Here is a 13,580-nt window from a genome sequence, read left to right on the forward strand (position 1 = left end):
GTTATTATGTCAGTAAACATTATCTTGGTAAACTTGAGAGCTAAATTTTAAAATTTTCCATCAATACAATAATCATACTATGTATTTGATATTAAATATAAAACTTATTTGGATTTTTTTTAGTTGCATAGCTAGTGTCTAAAATCAAAAAAATAATTTTTTGGAAACATTTATAGTAAAAGAAAAATAGTTTAAATTATATTCAAACAACTTTTTTATTCCAAATGTTACAGAAATTGATAACTTAAAAGGGAATGATAAAATAGTAGTAGAAAATCAATGTCAGTGTTATTAACATTAACTTTTGTTTTGATTTTATTAATAAATTATAATATTCTTAAATAATTTATAAATAAAATCACTATTAATCTTCTAATGTAACATTTTTAAATAGATATGACATAGACTCTTTATTATGAATTCGACGAATAGCCTCAGAAAGTAAAACAGATATATCTACTGTTTTGATTTTATGACATTGCATTTTCTGAAGCTCGTGTGGTACTGTGTTTGTAACAACAACCTGAAATTATTATTATTTTTTTTTAATTGTATAAAATTCATTTTCCCTTATGAAAATATCGATTTTGTAAAAAAATAAAGAAATCAATAAGTCATCTAGTCATACTTATTTTTAAAAAAATGCAAATTATAGAAATAGGTAAGGAAAAAAAAAAAGATTATACTAACTTCATCAATGGGAGAATCTTCTATAAGACTCGGTGCATCAGAGCTTAAAAGACCATGAGTGGCAAGAACATAAATTTTATATGCTCCACGTTCTTTTAAAACCTCAGCAGCTGCTACAAATGCTTTCATATCATCAACCATATCATCCTAAAACAAATGAAAAGTCTTAGTTAAATAATTTTTTTTTTTTTAACATGAACAAGAGAACAACAAATTACTCATTAAATTACAATATCAAGTGTCAATTTTTAGCGTAATTAAAATATGGATATAATAACCTTAAAATGATAAATTTAATCATAATTTAAAAAGTTTTAAAGGCAACCCTAAATAAAATAAGTTTTCACTAATTAAATAAGTTTATTCCTTTTTGTTAAGTTATTTTAAAAATACAATGGTTGCAAAAATCTTTTTGGTCTTTCTAGATCATAAATAAAAATTTTTCAAGTCTTTTTAAAACTTATTATTAATAAAATTCGTTACTGCGAGTAAAAAAGTAGCTACTGAAATTACTTATAAAGAAGCAAAACGAGATTTTCTGTTTACAAAAAAAAAAAAAAAAAAACTTCATTAAAAATACATAAAATAATTTATAAAATTTACAATAATATTGTAAATTTATAAAGTCAATAGTATTGTAATAATTCAATGTTAAAAATTTTATACACTTACAACCATAATAGCAATTCTACCTCCAACATCTCCAACTACATTCATTGGAGGTTTTTCTTTTGCTGGATGAACTGGTACACTGTCAGGCACATCCATAGTTCTGGAACGAGGAACAGCAGGAGGAGAATTACGACCATCTACCTCATCCACTTCAGAATCTTTTTGTTCTCCATGAATCACAGCAATTCCTAAACGCAAACGTTCGGCATAGCTGGTTGCTTTTTTTGCTGAATTAGGGTTTCTGGCAACCATTACGGCATTTCTATAATCTGGTATCTAATAATTAAATAAAAAAATTATTCCCACATAAATAAAAGGATGTAATCTTTTAAGGTATCATTTATTCTTACATCGTCATTTAAATATAGTTTTGATTTTTCAAATATGTAAATTATAAAGAATAATAATTTTAAAAAATTAAAGTTTTTTAAAAAATAAAAACTTTAAGGTAAATAAATATACATATATATATAAAAATCAAAAAAGATAACATTTTAATTAAAAAAACTAATTGAGTAATGTAACATTTATATTTGTATTAGTGCCTAGTTATGAATTATCAATTATCTGTTATTCATTTACCTTATCAAAAAATTATAAAGTATTTTTAGAACATTATTGAACAGTTCAAGTGTTTTTGATGTTTTTTCAAAATTAAAATAAAATGATATCAAATAAATTGAATGATTCACTAAGAAATAAAACAAACAAAAAAACTTACTGTTTATTACATAAAGAAAGGGCATTGGAAAACACTGTGTACAAAAAAAGAATTCTTACACATTCTTGAATGTATTGTAATAAAAATGGAGATGCCCGAAGATTATCAACTGGACAATCAAAGAATCCTTGAACTTCTTTTTGGTGAAGATCCATTGTGATAACATGAGTAAGACCAGAATGACATATCATTTTTGCTAGTAATTTTGCAACAATGCAACCCCTTTTCCTCATTTTACCTGTATAAAATTTAATTATTTCAATATAAAAATTTCTTCAAATCATTAGTATTAATATTATTGATTGGGTACATTAACTATCTTGTAATGTATATATAAATAAGTAAATATATATTTTTTTTTTTTTCAGGGAATCATACGTAAGAAATTTGAAAAAATAAATTATATATAGAAAGACTTAATATAAGAATACCTCTGTGAGAAATATTTTTAAACATAAATTATGTCTTTGATTTTTTAAACAAATGAAATTAAATTGTTATATTTTACAGTAAATACATACACTGTTTACTGTAAGGCAAATATGGAATAACTCCGACAATACTCTTTGCTGAAGACGTCTTACAAGCATATGCCATTATTAATAACTCCATGATATTATTATTACAATCCCTTTAACACAAAAAAATAAATAAATTTAATTAATAAAAAAATCAATTAGGCATTTATTTATCCTAGAATTTTTTTAAAAAATAACTTACTTAGTACCAGTTTGAATTATATAAACATCTTTTCCTCTTACTGAATCCGCTACTTCAACCATTGTTTCACGATTTGTTTTATGATAAACAGAGCATCCTCCGAGCTTAACACCCAGCCTACTGTAATGGAAACAAAAAAATATTTAATATATAAAAAAACTTAGTTATAATTGTAATACTTTTATACTTTTTAATATAAATAAATGTATTATATACTTGGCGATGAGATTGACAAGATCTGGATGTGAATTTCCTCCAATTATCATAATATCTGATCCAGATAAACCTTGAAGGTCCATTTTAGAAATAAATTTAACTATAAAAAAACAATATGAAATAACTGAGAGAGATATAAAAATCGACCCTGTCTTCTTAATATTAATTTAATTTAAAATAACAATAATCGAATGTCATTATGTGTATCACGTGAAAATTACATTTGAATTTGCTGGGGTTCAAATTTTTATGTTGCATTTTAGATATTCAAGTCCTCTCGTGTTGTGAAATTCTTTTTGCCAGTGTTTATTGGTATAAAAACATTTTTAAGTGATTCAATGAATTAAATTCTGTAATAAAGGCAAATAAAATATGGTATTTATAGAATAATGTTTACTCTTTTTCTTCGTCATTTCATGCATAAGTTTTACAATATTAATCATAATCCTTAATTTTTAGGCGAAAAAAAAGAGAAAATTTATTTCGAAAAAAAATGCCTTAGTTTTCAATTTAGTTCATCGAAGTCAACATGATCCGTTAGCAGTTGATGAAAATGCTCCGCAATATGTTTTAAAAGCATGTAGCGGAGAAAAAAATAAAGAAGAGGAACAAAAATATGGAATATTTTTCGACGATGAATATAATTACATGCAACATTTAAAATCCCTTAATGAACCCATCACTGATTGGGAACAAGTCAATTACAAAATTGACGATAAGCAAAAAAATATCAAAACCTCAGAAAATGTGATTATTGCTATAATTTGCTTATTTTTTTAAATTCATGATTTCTCTTAAATACATGAGTTTATTTTCAACAGGTTAAAGTACTCTTACCATCCTCTGTTTTTGAATCAGATTTTGAAGAATCAGTAGGATATTTAAATAAAGCAGCTCCTATTTATGGTCCAAGGCTTGATATTGATCCTGAAATTGTGGCTGCATTAGATGATGATTTTGATTTTAATAATCCTGATAATATTCTTGAAGACAACTTCATTGAAATTGCTAATCAAATAAGGTAAGAGAAAAGATTTATTACAAAAAAAAAAGTAAAAAAATGATCTTGAGCTTTAGAATAAATCAAAATGAAAACAAAATTGTACTTAAACAACTTATTCAAATATATTAAAATGTGATTTTTAAAATTGTTACAGTTCAGGTTCTTCTAATGAGGAATATGATGAATTCAGTGATGAGGGTGATTTACAAAGTGAAAATGGTTTTGATGAAACCAAATCTTTATTTACTGATTATTCTCTATCAAGCTCTGTCATTAGAAGAAATGAACAACTCACACTTTTAGACAACCATTTTGAAAAGGTAATTTTATAAATTTATTTTTCTTGAATTTACAAATTTTGATTTATATTAATTTTAACTTAAGCAAATTAATGTTGCCTTATTGTTTTTAAAAATTATTTTTAATCCCACAATGATTTTTATTTCTGTGTTATGTGTAGGTTTTTCAAAAGTATAATGACAATGATGTTGGATGTTTACCTTTAAATGATATAGAAGGAACATGTGACATTGAAAATCTTCAAGTATTAGTAGAATCTGAGGTAGATCTTAAACCAATAAAGGAAGATGTAAAATTAAAGAAAAAAATTTTACAAGCAGCAACAAAATTAGAATCAATTGAGGAAGAAATTGATTTAATTCCTGTTAAAGATACTAATGATAAATGGGACTGTATGAGTATTTTATCAACATATTCAAATTTATACAATCACCCAGCCAAAATTACAGAAAAACAGGTAAAATTAAAATTTACTTCAAATTTTATTCACCTATTAAATCGTTTTGATATTTTTTTTTAAACAATTTTTTGATAATTTTTATAAAATAACTTTTTATACAATTTTGCTACATATATATATATGCATTCATTTGTTACATACAATAATTTAGGATTTTTACAAAGTAATTAAAATAATGATTCAATAAAAATGACGATTTGAACATAACTTTTTTTTTTTAATTTTATCTTTAATTAATTTTTTTTCAGAATTCTGACAAAATTGTTATTAATAAAAAAACTGGAGTTCCTATGGATATTTTAGGAAATACAAAACTTACATCATATGCATTATCAAAACTCAATCAAGATGATATAAAACCTCAAACAAAATCTATAATATCCCTTGTGTCTGAACTTTCCATTCGACCAAAAAATGAAACATCTGATGAAAAAAAAATAAGAAAACAAAATATCAAAGAATATCGGCGTGAAAGAAGGCAAGAAAAAAAAGCGAATAAGTTAGCATTCACTGTAGAAAAATGCAGGCAAGAAAAACATCTTGCCAGTTTTAAAAACAATCAGGGAAAAATAAAATTATTTTAGATACAAGTTTATGGTGGCAAAAAATTACAAAATTACATTCATTGTATCATATAATTTGTATGTTAACTTTTTTTGTTATAAGTTAATAAAATAAAATTATTTTATTCTTTTTATTTAATTTGTAAAATAAATTTATTGGGATTTAAACACACTTATATAAGTCATAAATCATTTTCAATTTTAAAATAAGTACATTCAAAGTAAAATGAAATACAAATTTTTGAGCATATTGTTAAAAAAGAAAAAACTCGTTTAAACCAATACTGTTCTTGGGGATTCCAAAAAGTAAAATGAACTTTTATAAGTGCAAAAGGTGAAAGTTCAAAAATATAACAGCATTAAACTCATTAGCATGATAAATATTTTATGATGCAATATTCCCTTTTTTTATTTAGTAATAACCCGCATAATTAATAGCTAATAAAATTTTTGAAGTCACCCAAATTATTTAAGTCTTTTTCACTAATTAAAACTTCTCTTTAATAATCAATTAAAAAAAAAAAAAATTAAATAAATAAAATAAATACGAATACATGCCTGACAATAAAAATTATAAATTTTCTGCAGAAATTTAAATATGTTTTTAATCCCGGCTAACAATTTCAACGGTGTCATCTTAATGAAACTTTAATTTTTGTTGGCAACGAGATAATTGTTAAAATGACTGTTAATTCTTAGATAATAAATTTTAGTTATTAATTTGCCGGAGTTGTGAGTTATTTTCTTTATTAGTGATGATTCCATTAAAAAGTTTAATTTTCATTATTTGCCTTTCAAATTTTTTTAATTTTGTAAAAACTAAGACTGATGCAAAAGTGGATGCTACCTTATCTGAGGCTTGGGGACCCGGCCTTTTTCCAACAGAATTGGTTTTTCCAGCCCGATATTTTTTTGTAAAACTTCGGGATACGTCTGGAAATGAGTAAATATTTTAAATAATTTTTTTTTTTATTCACAATTTATTTATAATTTTTTTTAGTTATTTGAAAATTTATAATTTTTTATTTTTATTTCAATGCTGGAAACTTGTGTTTTGTGTGGATGTTTTTTTTTAGTAAAATTGTTTCACGTTAAAAATTTTTGCCTCAGTATTTGTTATTATATAATATTTTCATATAATTTGTCCCCTAACTTATAATTTTTATATTTGTAAAACTATCATCAGACTTTGGTTTTATGAGAAAAAATTCAATAATTAAAAAATGGAAGAGCATATTAGAATTAATATATTATAAACATTATATGGTTTGTTGTAAAATTTCAGAATTAGAACACCGCCTAATGGAGATTTAGATGTTCATATTTCTGGTAAAAATTCATTGGGAAATTGTAAAATTTGGAGTAATATTTTGTCAAAAAATGATGGATCTTATATTGTTCGATATAAACTATTTAATACATGTGATAATTTAAAAATTGATTTAAGATTTGACAATCAGCCAATAAATGGTTTTCCAAAAGTTTATAATGATGTAGTTTATTCAGATGATTGTTACTGTCCACAGGATTTAAATAACTGGTTGAAAAATATGAAATGCAAAAAAACCTACAATCAAATTGTATCAGATCTTGAATCGTTTCCCAAAGTGAAATTTAGTGAAGTTCTCTTAAAAGTTTTGGAAAAATATAGCAGTCAAAGAAGTATAAGTTTATGTCATTATGTTATTAAAGATAATGAAATATACAGAAAGTGTTATGGAGAATATGTTGATTTTAAAATTTTTGTTGATGCACTATTACTTTCTTTGACAAGAAAGATTGAATTACCAGATTTTGAATTCATTGTCAATTTGGGTGATTGGCCATTAGAAGATAATTCTCCATCTCCTTTACCAATATTTTCTTGGTGCGGATCCAATTTTACATCTGATATTATAATGCCTACATATGATTTAACAGAAGCCACTTTGGAGTGTATGGGCAGGTGAGGTATTTTATTATAATAAAATTACATATAATACTTTTCCCTGTTTACATTAATGTAATTTCATTATTTACATATTAAGTAAAGAAATTTTTACATCATACATTATTATAATTTATAAACCTGTTAAATTTGTATCTTTGCATTTTCAATTAGTTTTTGACAGATGAATCGGTGAAAAAAATTTTTTTTAGAGTTTCAAGAGACATGTTGTCTGTACAAGGGAACACAGGAGCTTCCTGGAATGATAAAATAAATAAAGGATTTTGGAGAGGAAGAGATTCTAGTGTTGAAAGACTTAATTTGATAAAATTATCTAAAAAATTTCCTGACTATGTCAATGCAAGTCTTACAAATTTTTTTTTTTTTCAAGATAAAGAGAAAGAATATGGTCCCAAAACAGATCCTATTCCTTTTTATGATTTTTTTCAGGTAAGAAATAATTAAATTAAGGTACTACTCAATTATGAACCTTTATTTAACTAAAGTGAATATTTATCTCGCTATTCTAAGTAAACACTTCCTCTATATTAGTAGTTTACTAAAAATTTTAATAATGCTTATTAGTTTAATGTTGTTGTTTTTTTTTTTTTTTTTTTTTCAGTACAAGTATCAAATCAATGTTGACGGAACTGTAGCTGCATACAGATTTCCATTTCTACTTGCTGGAGATTCAGTTGTTCTTAAACAAAATTCTCAATATTTTGAACATTTTTATAGAGATTTAATTCCTCACGTACATTATGTGCCAATAAAAAAAGATTTATCTAATTTAATTGACGTAATTAAATGGTTACGAGATAATGATGAACTCGCCCAAAATATTTCAATTCAAGCTCAAAAATTTGCTAATGAAAATTTAATGCCAAAAGATGTATTGTGTTATTATGTCGTTTTGTTTAAGGTAAATGTTAACATTTATCAAAATATTACTTTTAAATGTGATTTTGTAAATTATTTAATAATGAAACAATAAAAAATGAATCATGGAGAACCAAAAATTTCGTATAAACTTATTGTTAATAATTTGTTAGTATTTTTAGCCTTGCAATTTTCCATAAATCTATATATTTTTTATTTTTTGCATGATAAAATCCACGGTTTAAAATATTTAATTTTATTATTATTATTAAAATTATTTACGCTTAAAGAAAATTGTTTATAATTTTTCATTAATATGTATAGTATAAATTAAATAAGTTATTAATTTTTTTTTTTTTTTTTTTACAGGATTGGAGTTCCCGTTTGATTGAATCGCCCAAAATTTTACAAGATATGGAACATGTTGTCCAAAATAAACCCGAATTTCCATGCACTTGTCGAAAATTAATAGCAAAAGATGAGTTGTAAATTTTTTTTAATTTCATACAACAACAAAAAAAAAAAAAAAATTAAATTTAAATTAAGTGCCTTTTTTTTATAGAACAAAAAAATGAGAAAAATAATCAAGCATCATAAATAACAATAGAATAATAATTATTTTTATAATTCTTAGTAATTAAACTGATTAGATTTAAAGTAATTTTTATCACCGACATTCCAGTTATTTACCAATGAGTCTGGAATTCAATTTATATAAATAATTTAAAAAAAAAAAAAACTCTTTTTGAAAAATTTAATTTAATCAAATTATTTATCGAGTCTTTTTTTTTTACTTTATTTTTACTATTTTTTATTTTATTTTTTCAAAGTAATCTCTTTTATTGATATTTTTTAATAATACGCTTTTTATTTTATTGTTAAACATTTGAAAAAAAAATTTTTTTAAAAAATATAATGACCAAAGGAATAAATGTTGTTTCGTTTAATTTAATATTTAATATATAAATGTAGGTAATTATAAGAATTTATGTAAAGAAGCTAATTTGCGACCAAAAAAATTCATTTTGTAATTTTAATTTTAAAAAATTTAATATAAAAAATTAATGATGTAAAACTAACAAATGAATTTCTCTACCGAATAAAAAAAAAATTATTTTAACAATTATTCTAAAACTATTATTATCAATTACTTAGTAGACTAAGTTTTACTAGATTATTGCAACCAGAAATAAAAAATTATTAATTTTTTACTTAGCAGAGCACATTAAGTATTTTTTTGTAAAATAGTTTTTTTTTCACTAATTTTCCCCATTGAGAAGGCGGAGTTTTTATTTATTATTTTTTTTTTTTATAAACATTAAATAAAAATAAAAACAAAAGAATAATTGTTGTGTTACATCAAAATTAAAAACTCAAAATCTACAAATTTATTTTAAATATATATGTATATATATATATATAATTTTTTTGGATGACATAAAACTTTGTTACAGCATATAAAAGGACAACATAATAAAAATGCCCGAAAAAATATGTAATTTTTTTTAGTTATTTAAGACATGCCTATTTCAATGAGCGAAATCAAAGTTGGTGAGTAATAATAATAATAGTAATAATAATTTTTTTTTTTTTTTTGTTCCTCTTACAACAAAAAAAATTATCACGAATAAAATTCGATTACGGTAAATTAAACATTATAATTATTAATATTTATATGTGAAAGTAACATTGTTTTGCAAAATGATTCCTTTTCGTCTAACAACGATTTATAAATAATTATGAGATAATCATATCTTTCTAAATAGTAAATGTGAATTTTAAAAAAATTTTTAGAAGCTCCACTGGATAAATCCAAATCCTGTGAAAGAACTGGATCTCTCGTCACAGATTTACAAGCCCATTTAGATAGGGCTAAAATCGATTTCAATGTTAAATTCAACAGAAAATTTACTAATCCTCCAAATGTTTTATTAGAAGATTTTGATCGCATGAGAACTTTAGGTACGGGATCCTTCGGTCGAGTCATGTTGGTTAAAAATAAAAAAACCGGACTTTTTTACGCCATGAAAATTCTAGACAAATCTAAATTGGTACGTTTGAAGCAAGTCGAACATACGCTATACGAAAAAAGAATTCTTTCGTCCATACATTTTCCTTTTGTGGTTTATATGGAGTTTTTTTTTAAAGACAATAGCTACCTCTATTTTGTCATGCCGTTCATTTTAGGCGGAGAAATGTTTTCGCATCTTCGAAAACTCGGTAAATTTGAAGAAAACCTTTGTAGATTTTACGCAGCTCAAGTTGTTCTTGCTTTACAATATCTTCATCATTTAGACCTTGTCTATCGAGATTTAAAACCCGAAAACATTCTCATAGACCGAAACGGTTATTTAAAATTAACCGATTTCGGATTTTGTAAAATTGTTTCCGGGCGAACGTGGACGTTATGCGGAACTCCCGAATATTTAGCCCCCGAAGTTATTCTAAGTAAGGGATATGGTAAAAGCGTTGACTGGTGGTCCCTCGGAATTTTAATTTATGAAATGGCCGCCGGTTATCCGCCTTTTTATGCAAACGACCCCATGAAGATTTACGAAAAAATAGTATCCGGAAAATTTCGTTTCGCATCCAATTTCACGCCCGACATAAAAGATTTGATAAAAAATTTACTTCAAGTTGATTTATCGCGACGCTACGGTAATTTGAAAAATGGCGTCGAAGACATTAAAGGTCATAAGTGGTTTAAAAATGTTGAATGGTTAAATTTACTGAATCACATGGTTGAACCACCCTTTATGCCCAAAGTGAGAAGCCCCGGGGACACTTCAAATTACGATCATTACGATGAAGAAACCTTACATGTGGGCTCTAATGATAAATTTCAAAAAGAATTTCGTGAATTTTAATAAAATGCATTGTGTGAATTACTATTATTATTATTATTATTATTACTACTACTACTACTACTATTACTGTTATTTAGTTAATTTAACAGAAAAAAAAGTTGATAGTATTTATATTATCGATGAAGATGCAAGATTATTAATATACCTCAAAAAAAAAAAAAAAATTCATTTTATTTTCAAGTACAGAAATAATGTTCAGTATTTTCCTTTTTTTTACGCGAGATAAGCAATAAAATATTTCATTTAAATCATATTTTAAATAAATGCTCAAGTCGTTACCTTATATAATGAAAATTCGCGTTCTTTTCTCATTTCAATTAATTTTAAATTGTAATTAATTTTATAGTAAATTTTAAATAATAACAAATTTTATATAAATATTCGTAGTGAGGGGCTGACGTAAAAGTTTTACAAAGTTAAGCGCGTTAATAAAATCTTAAAACAAAACAAAGTAAAAAAATAAAGCAGGTAAGACGTTGCGGTTGGCAACACTGCTTCGAATTTTCAAAACCATTTTCGGTTAAAATTTAAGTACGGTTTTACTTAAAAAATTATTCAGATTTAAATATTTTCAATTAAAATGCACTTTAAAATCATTTTTAACTTTTTCTAATTGATTTCTAACTTAACAATTTTTTTTTCTTCATTTTTTTAAATGTTTTGTTCGTTTTTTTTTTTTTTTTTTTATATATTTTTCTAATGATTTTCCTAACAGAAACTGAAAAAGTACCATTTATTTCTAATCTTAAATTTTCGATCCATTTGCAATGTATGTTTAAGTATATAATTTGTTTTGTTTAAAAAAAATAAAGTCTTAAATTACCTTTCAATATTTTATTTCATGAATCTCTGCAAGACTTAACACTTTAAAAAAACATTAAATAATTAGAAAAGATTTTTAAAATTTCACTTGCCCGTCTGTTACGTGACTATTTCTAATAAAAGTGGTGCCAAAATAATATTTTCAAATTGTGTAAACTAAAAAAATTAATTTTTCAAAAGTTGGCTGTATTTAAAAAAATACTTTATACTTGAGTTATAGTTTATTGAAAACGATAAATATTCATCCAAAATGGGAATAAATTTGGGGGATGAATTCCCTGATTTTGAGGCTGACACAACCAATGGTAAAATATCTTTTCACGATTGGATTAATGATTCGTACGTACACAATCATTTTTTTTTATTATTTGTTTACTTTCAACTTTTTTTTTTTTTTTTCATTGCCAGGCATTTAGTTAAGGCATTTTTCTTAATTGACCTGTAATAAAATTATTTAATTTTTAAAATAACAAGCTCACATGTCTCGATCCAATTCTGTTGCTTTTCTGCTACAATTTTTGTAAAAATTTAATAGTTTATTTTTGTAAAATTTTAGATGGTGCATTTTTTTCTCTCATCCTAACGATTTCACGCCGGTATGCACAACAGAGCTTGCCAGAGTAACTGAATTAATGCCTGAATTCCAGGAAAGAAAAGTTAAAGTTATAGCTCTGTCATGTAATTCAATTGAATCACATGTTGAATGGATTAAAGTAATACAAAAATTTTCATTGATTTACTTTAACTATAAATTATGCATTTTAAATAATAATTTGATTTAATTTAATTTATTTTAGGACATATTAAGTTGCTCTAGTTTTTCAGAAGGTAAATTTCCCTACCCCATCATATCAGATCCTAACAGGGAATTAGCTGTTAAATTAGGAATGTTAGACCCTGATGAAAAAGACAGTTCAGGTCTTCCATTGACTTGCAGAGCAGTTTTTATTATTGATCCCAAAAAGAAATTAAGACTTTCCATTCTTTATCCAGCTACAACAGGACGCAATTTCAAGTAAACAAAAGTCTTTTTTTTAATAATTTATTAATTTCAATTGAGTTTTTTCATTTACTTAAATTTTTTTTTTTCAGAGAAGTTTTAAGAGTGATTGATTCACTTATGTTAACTGATAATAATAAAGTTGCCACTCCTGTCGATTGGAAGGTAAGGTTTAAGAAATTATAGAAAACTAATTATTAAATAATGTACAAAGTTACAACAACTGAAAAAAAAAAAAAAAAAAAAAATTTATATAATTTAAGGTTTTGATACTCGATTTTTAAATGTATATTTTCTAATCAATTCATTCATAAATGTAATTAAAGATTTAATGTTCAGGCTTTTCATATGTGTTCAGTCAAAAGGTTATCATATTGTTTTGGTGCTCTGTTTCATTACAAAACTTTTTTAGAAATATTTTTAAACCTGGTTTGCAATACATTTTCTTTCAATCATTAAATGATGTTAAAAGTTTTCCCTCAAGCTTTTCCTCATTATAAGCTAAAAATAAAACTTTAAACAATTTTTTATTTGTTTTATTTTTATTTTTTAAATTAATAACTTATTGATTTATATTTTTTTTTTTTTTAGAATGGAGATGATTGCATGATTCTTCCATCGATTCCTCAAAAAGATGTATCAAAATTATTTCCCAAAGGTTGTAAAATAATTCAAGTGCCTTCAAAAAAAGAATACATGCGAATCACACCGCAGCCGTAGAAGAAAAAGTTTGAAATTGT

General features: G+C 24.4%; 5 protein-coding genes across 5 annotated transcripts; 4 read left to right on the forward strand and 1 right to left on the reverse strand.

The window, feature by feature from the left end:
- Window positions 1–364: 364 nt before the first annotated feature.
- Window positions 365–3,102, reverse strand: Phum_PHUM137450 (Phosphoribosyl pyrophosphate synthetase-associated protein, putative; the record flags this gene model as incomplete). The annotated part of the gene is made up of 7 exons (XM_002424548.1): window positions 365–523; window positions 691–837; window positions 1,363–1,638; window positions 2,143–2,321; window positions 2,605–2,714; window positions 2,804–2,923; window positions 3,020–3,102. 7 exons carry the CDS (start codon window positions 3,100–3,102, stop codon window positions 365–367), a joined length of 1,074 nt encoding a protein of 357 aa, XP_002424593.1.
- Window positions 3,103–3,391: 289 nt separating this feature from the next.
- Phum_PHUM137460 (uncharacterized protein) lies at window positions 3,392–5,366 on the forward strand (the record flags this gene model as incomplete). Its single annotated transcript, XM_002424549.1, has 6 exons — window positions 3,392–3,394; window positions 3,479–3,766; window positions 3,841–4,040; window positions 4,177–4,342; window positions 4,483–4,779; window positions 5,031–5,366. 6 exons carry the CDS (start codon window positions 3,392–3,394, stop codon window positions 5,364–5,366), a joined length of 1,290 nt encoding a protein of 429 aa, XP_002424594.1.
- Window positions 5,367–6,100: 734 nt separating this feature from the next.
- Window positions 6,101–8,640, forward strand: Phum_PHUM137470 (KDEL motif-containing protein 1 precursor, putative; the record flags this gene model as incomplete). The annotated part of the gene is made up of 5 exons (XM_002424550.1): window positions 6,101–6,288; window positions 6,631–7,290; window positions 7,485–7,722; window positions 7,895–8,194; window positions 8,521–8,640. 5 exons carry the CDS (start codon window positions 6,101–6,103, stop codon window positions 8,638–8,640), a joined length of 1,506 nt encoding a protein of 501 aa, XP_002424595.1.
- A 1,031-nt stretch (window positions 8,641–9,671) lies between these two features.
- Phum_PHUM137480 (cAMP-dependent protein kinase catalytic subunit, putative) lies at window positions 9,672–11,018 on the forward strand (the record flags this gene model as incomplete). The annotated part of the gene is made up of 2 exons (XM_002424551.1): window positions 9,672–9,702; window positions 9,946–11,018. 2 exons carry the CDS (start codon window positions 9,672–9,674, stop codon window positions 11,016–11,018), a joined length of 1,104 nt encoding a protein of 367 aa, XP_002424596.1.
- A 1,072-nt stretch (window positions 11,019–12,090) lies between these two features.
- Window positions 12,091–13,560, forward strand: Phum_PHUM137490 (Peroxiredoxin-6, putative; the record flags this gene model as incomplete). The annotated part of the gene is made up of 5 exons (XM_002424552.1): window positions 12,091–12,179; window positions 12,397–12,553; window positions 12,638–12,855; window positions 12,933–13,005; window positions 13,432–13,560. The coding sequence occupies 5 exons, from the start codon at window positions 12,091–12,093 to the stop codon at window positions 13,558–13,560; spliced, it is 666 nt and encodes a 221-aa protein (XP_002424597.1).
- Window positions 13,561–13,580: the final 20 nt, after the last annotated feature.

Source organism: Pediculus humanus, genomic scaffold (assembly GCF_000006295.1).
Source record: "Pediculus humanus corporis 1103172107481 genomic scaffold, whole genome shotgun sequence".
Lineage (NCBI taxonomy): Eukaryota > Metazoa > Arthropoda > Insecta > Psocodea > Pediculidae > Pediculus > Pediculus humanus.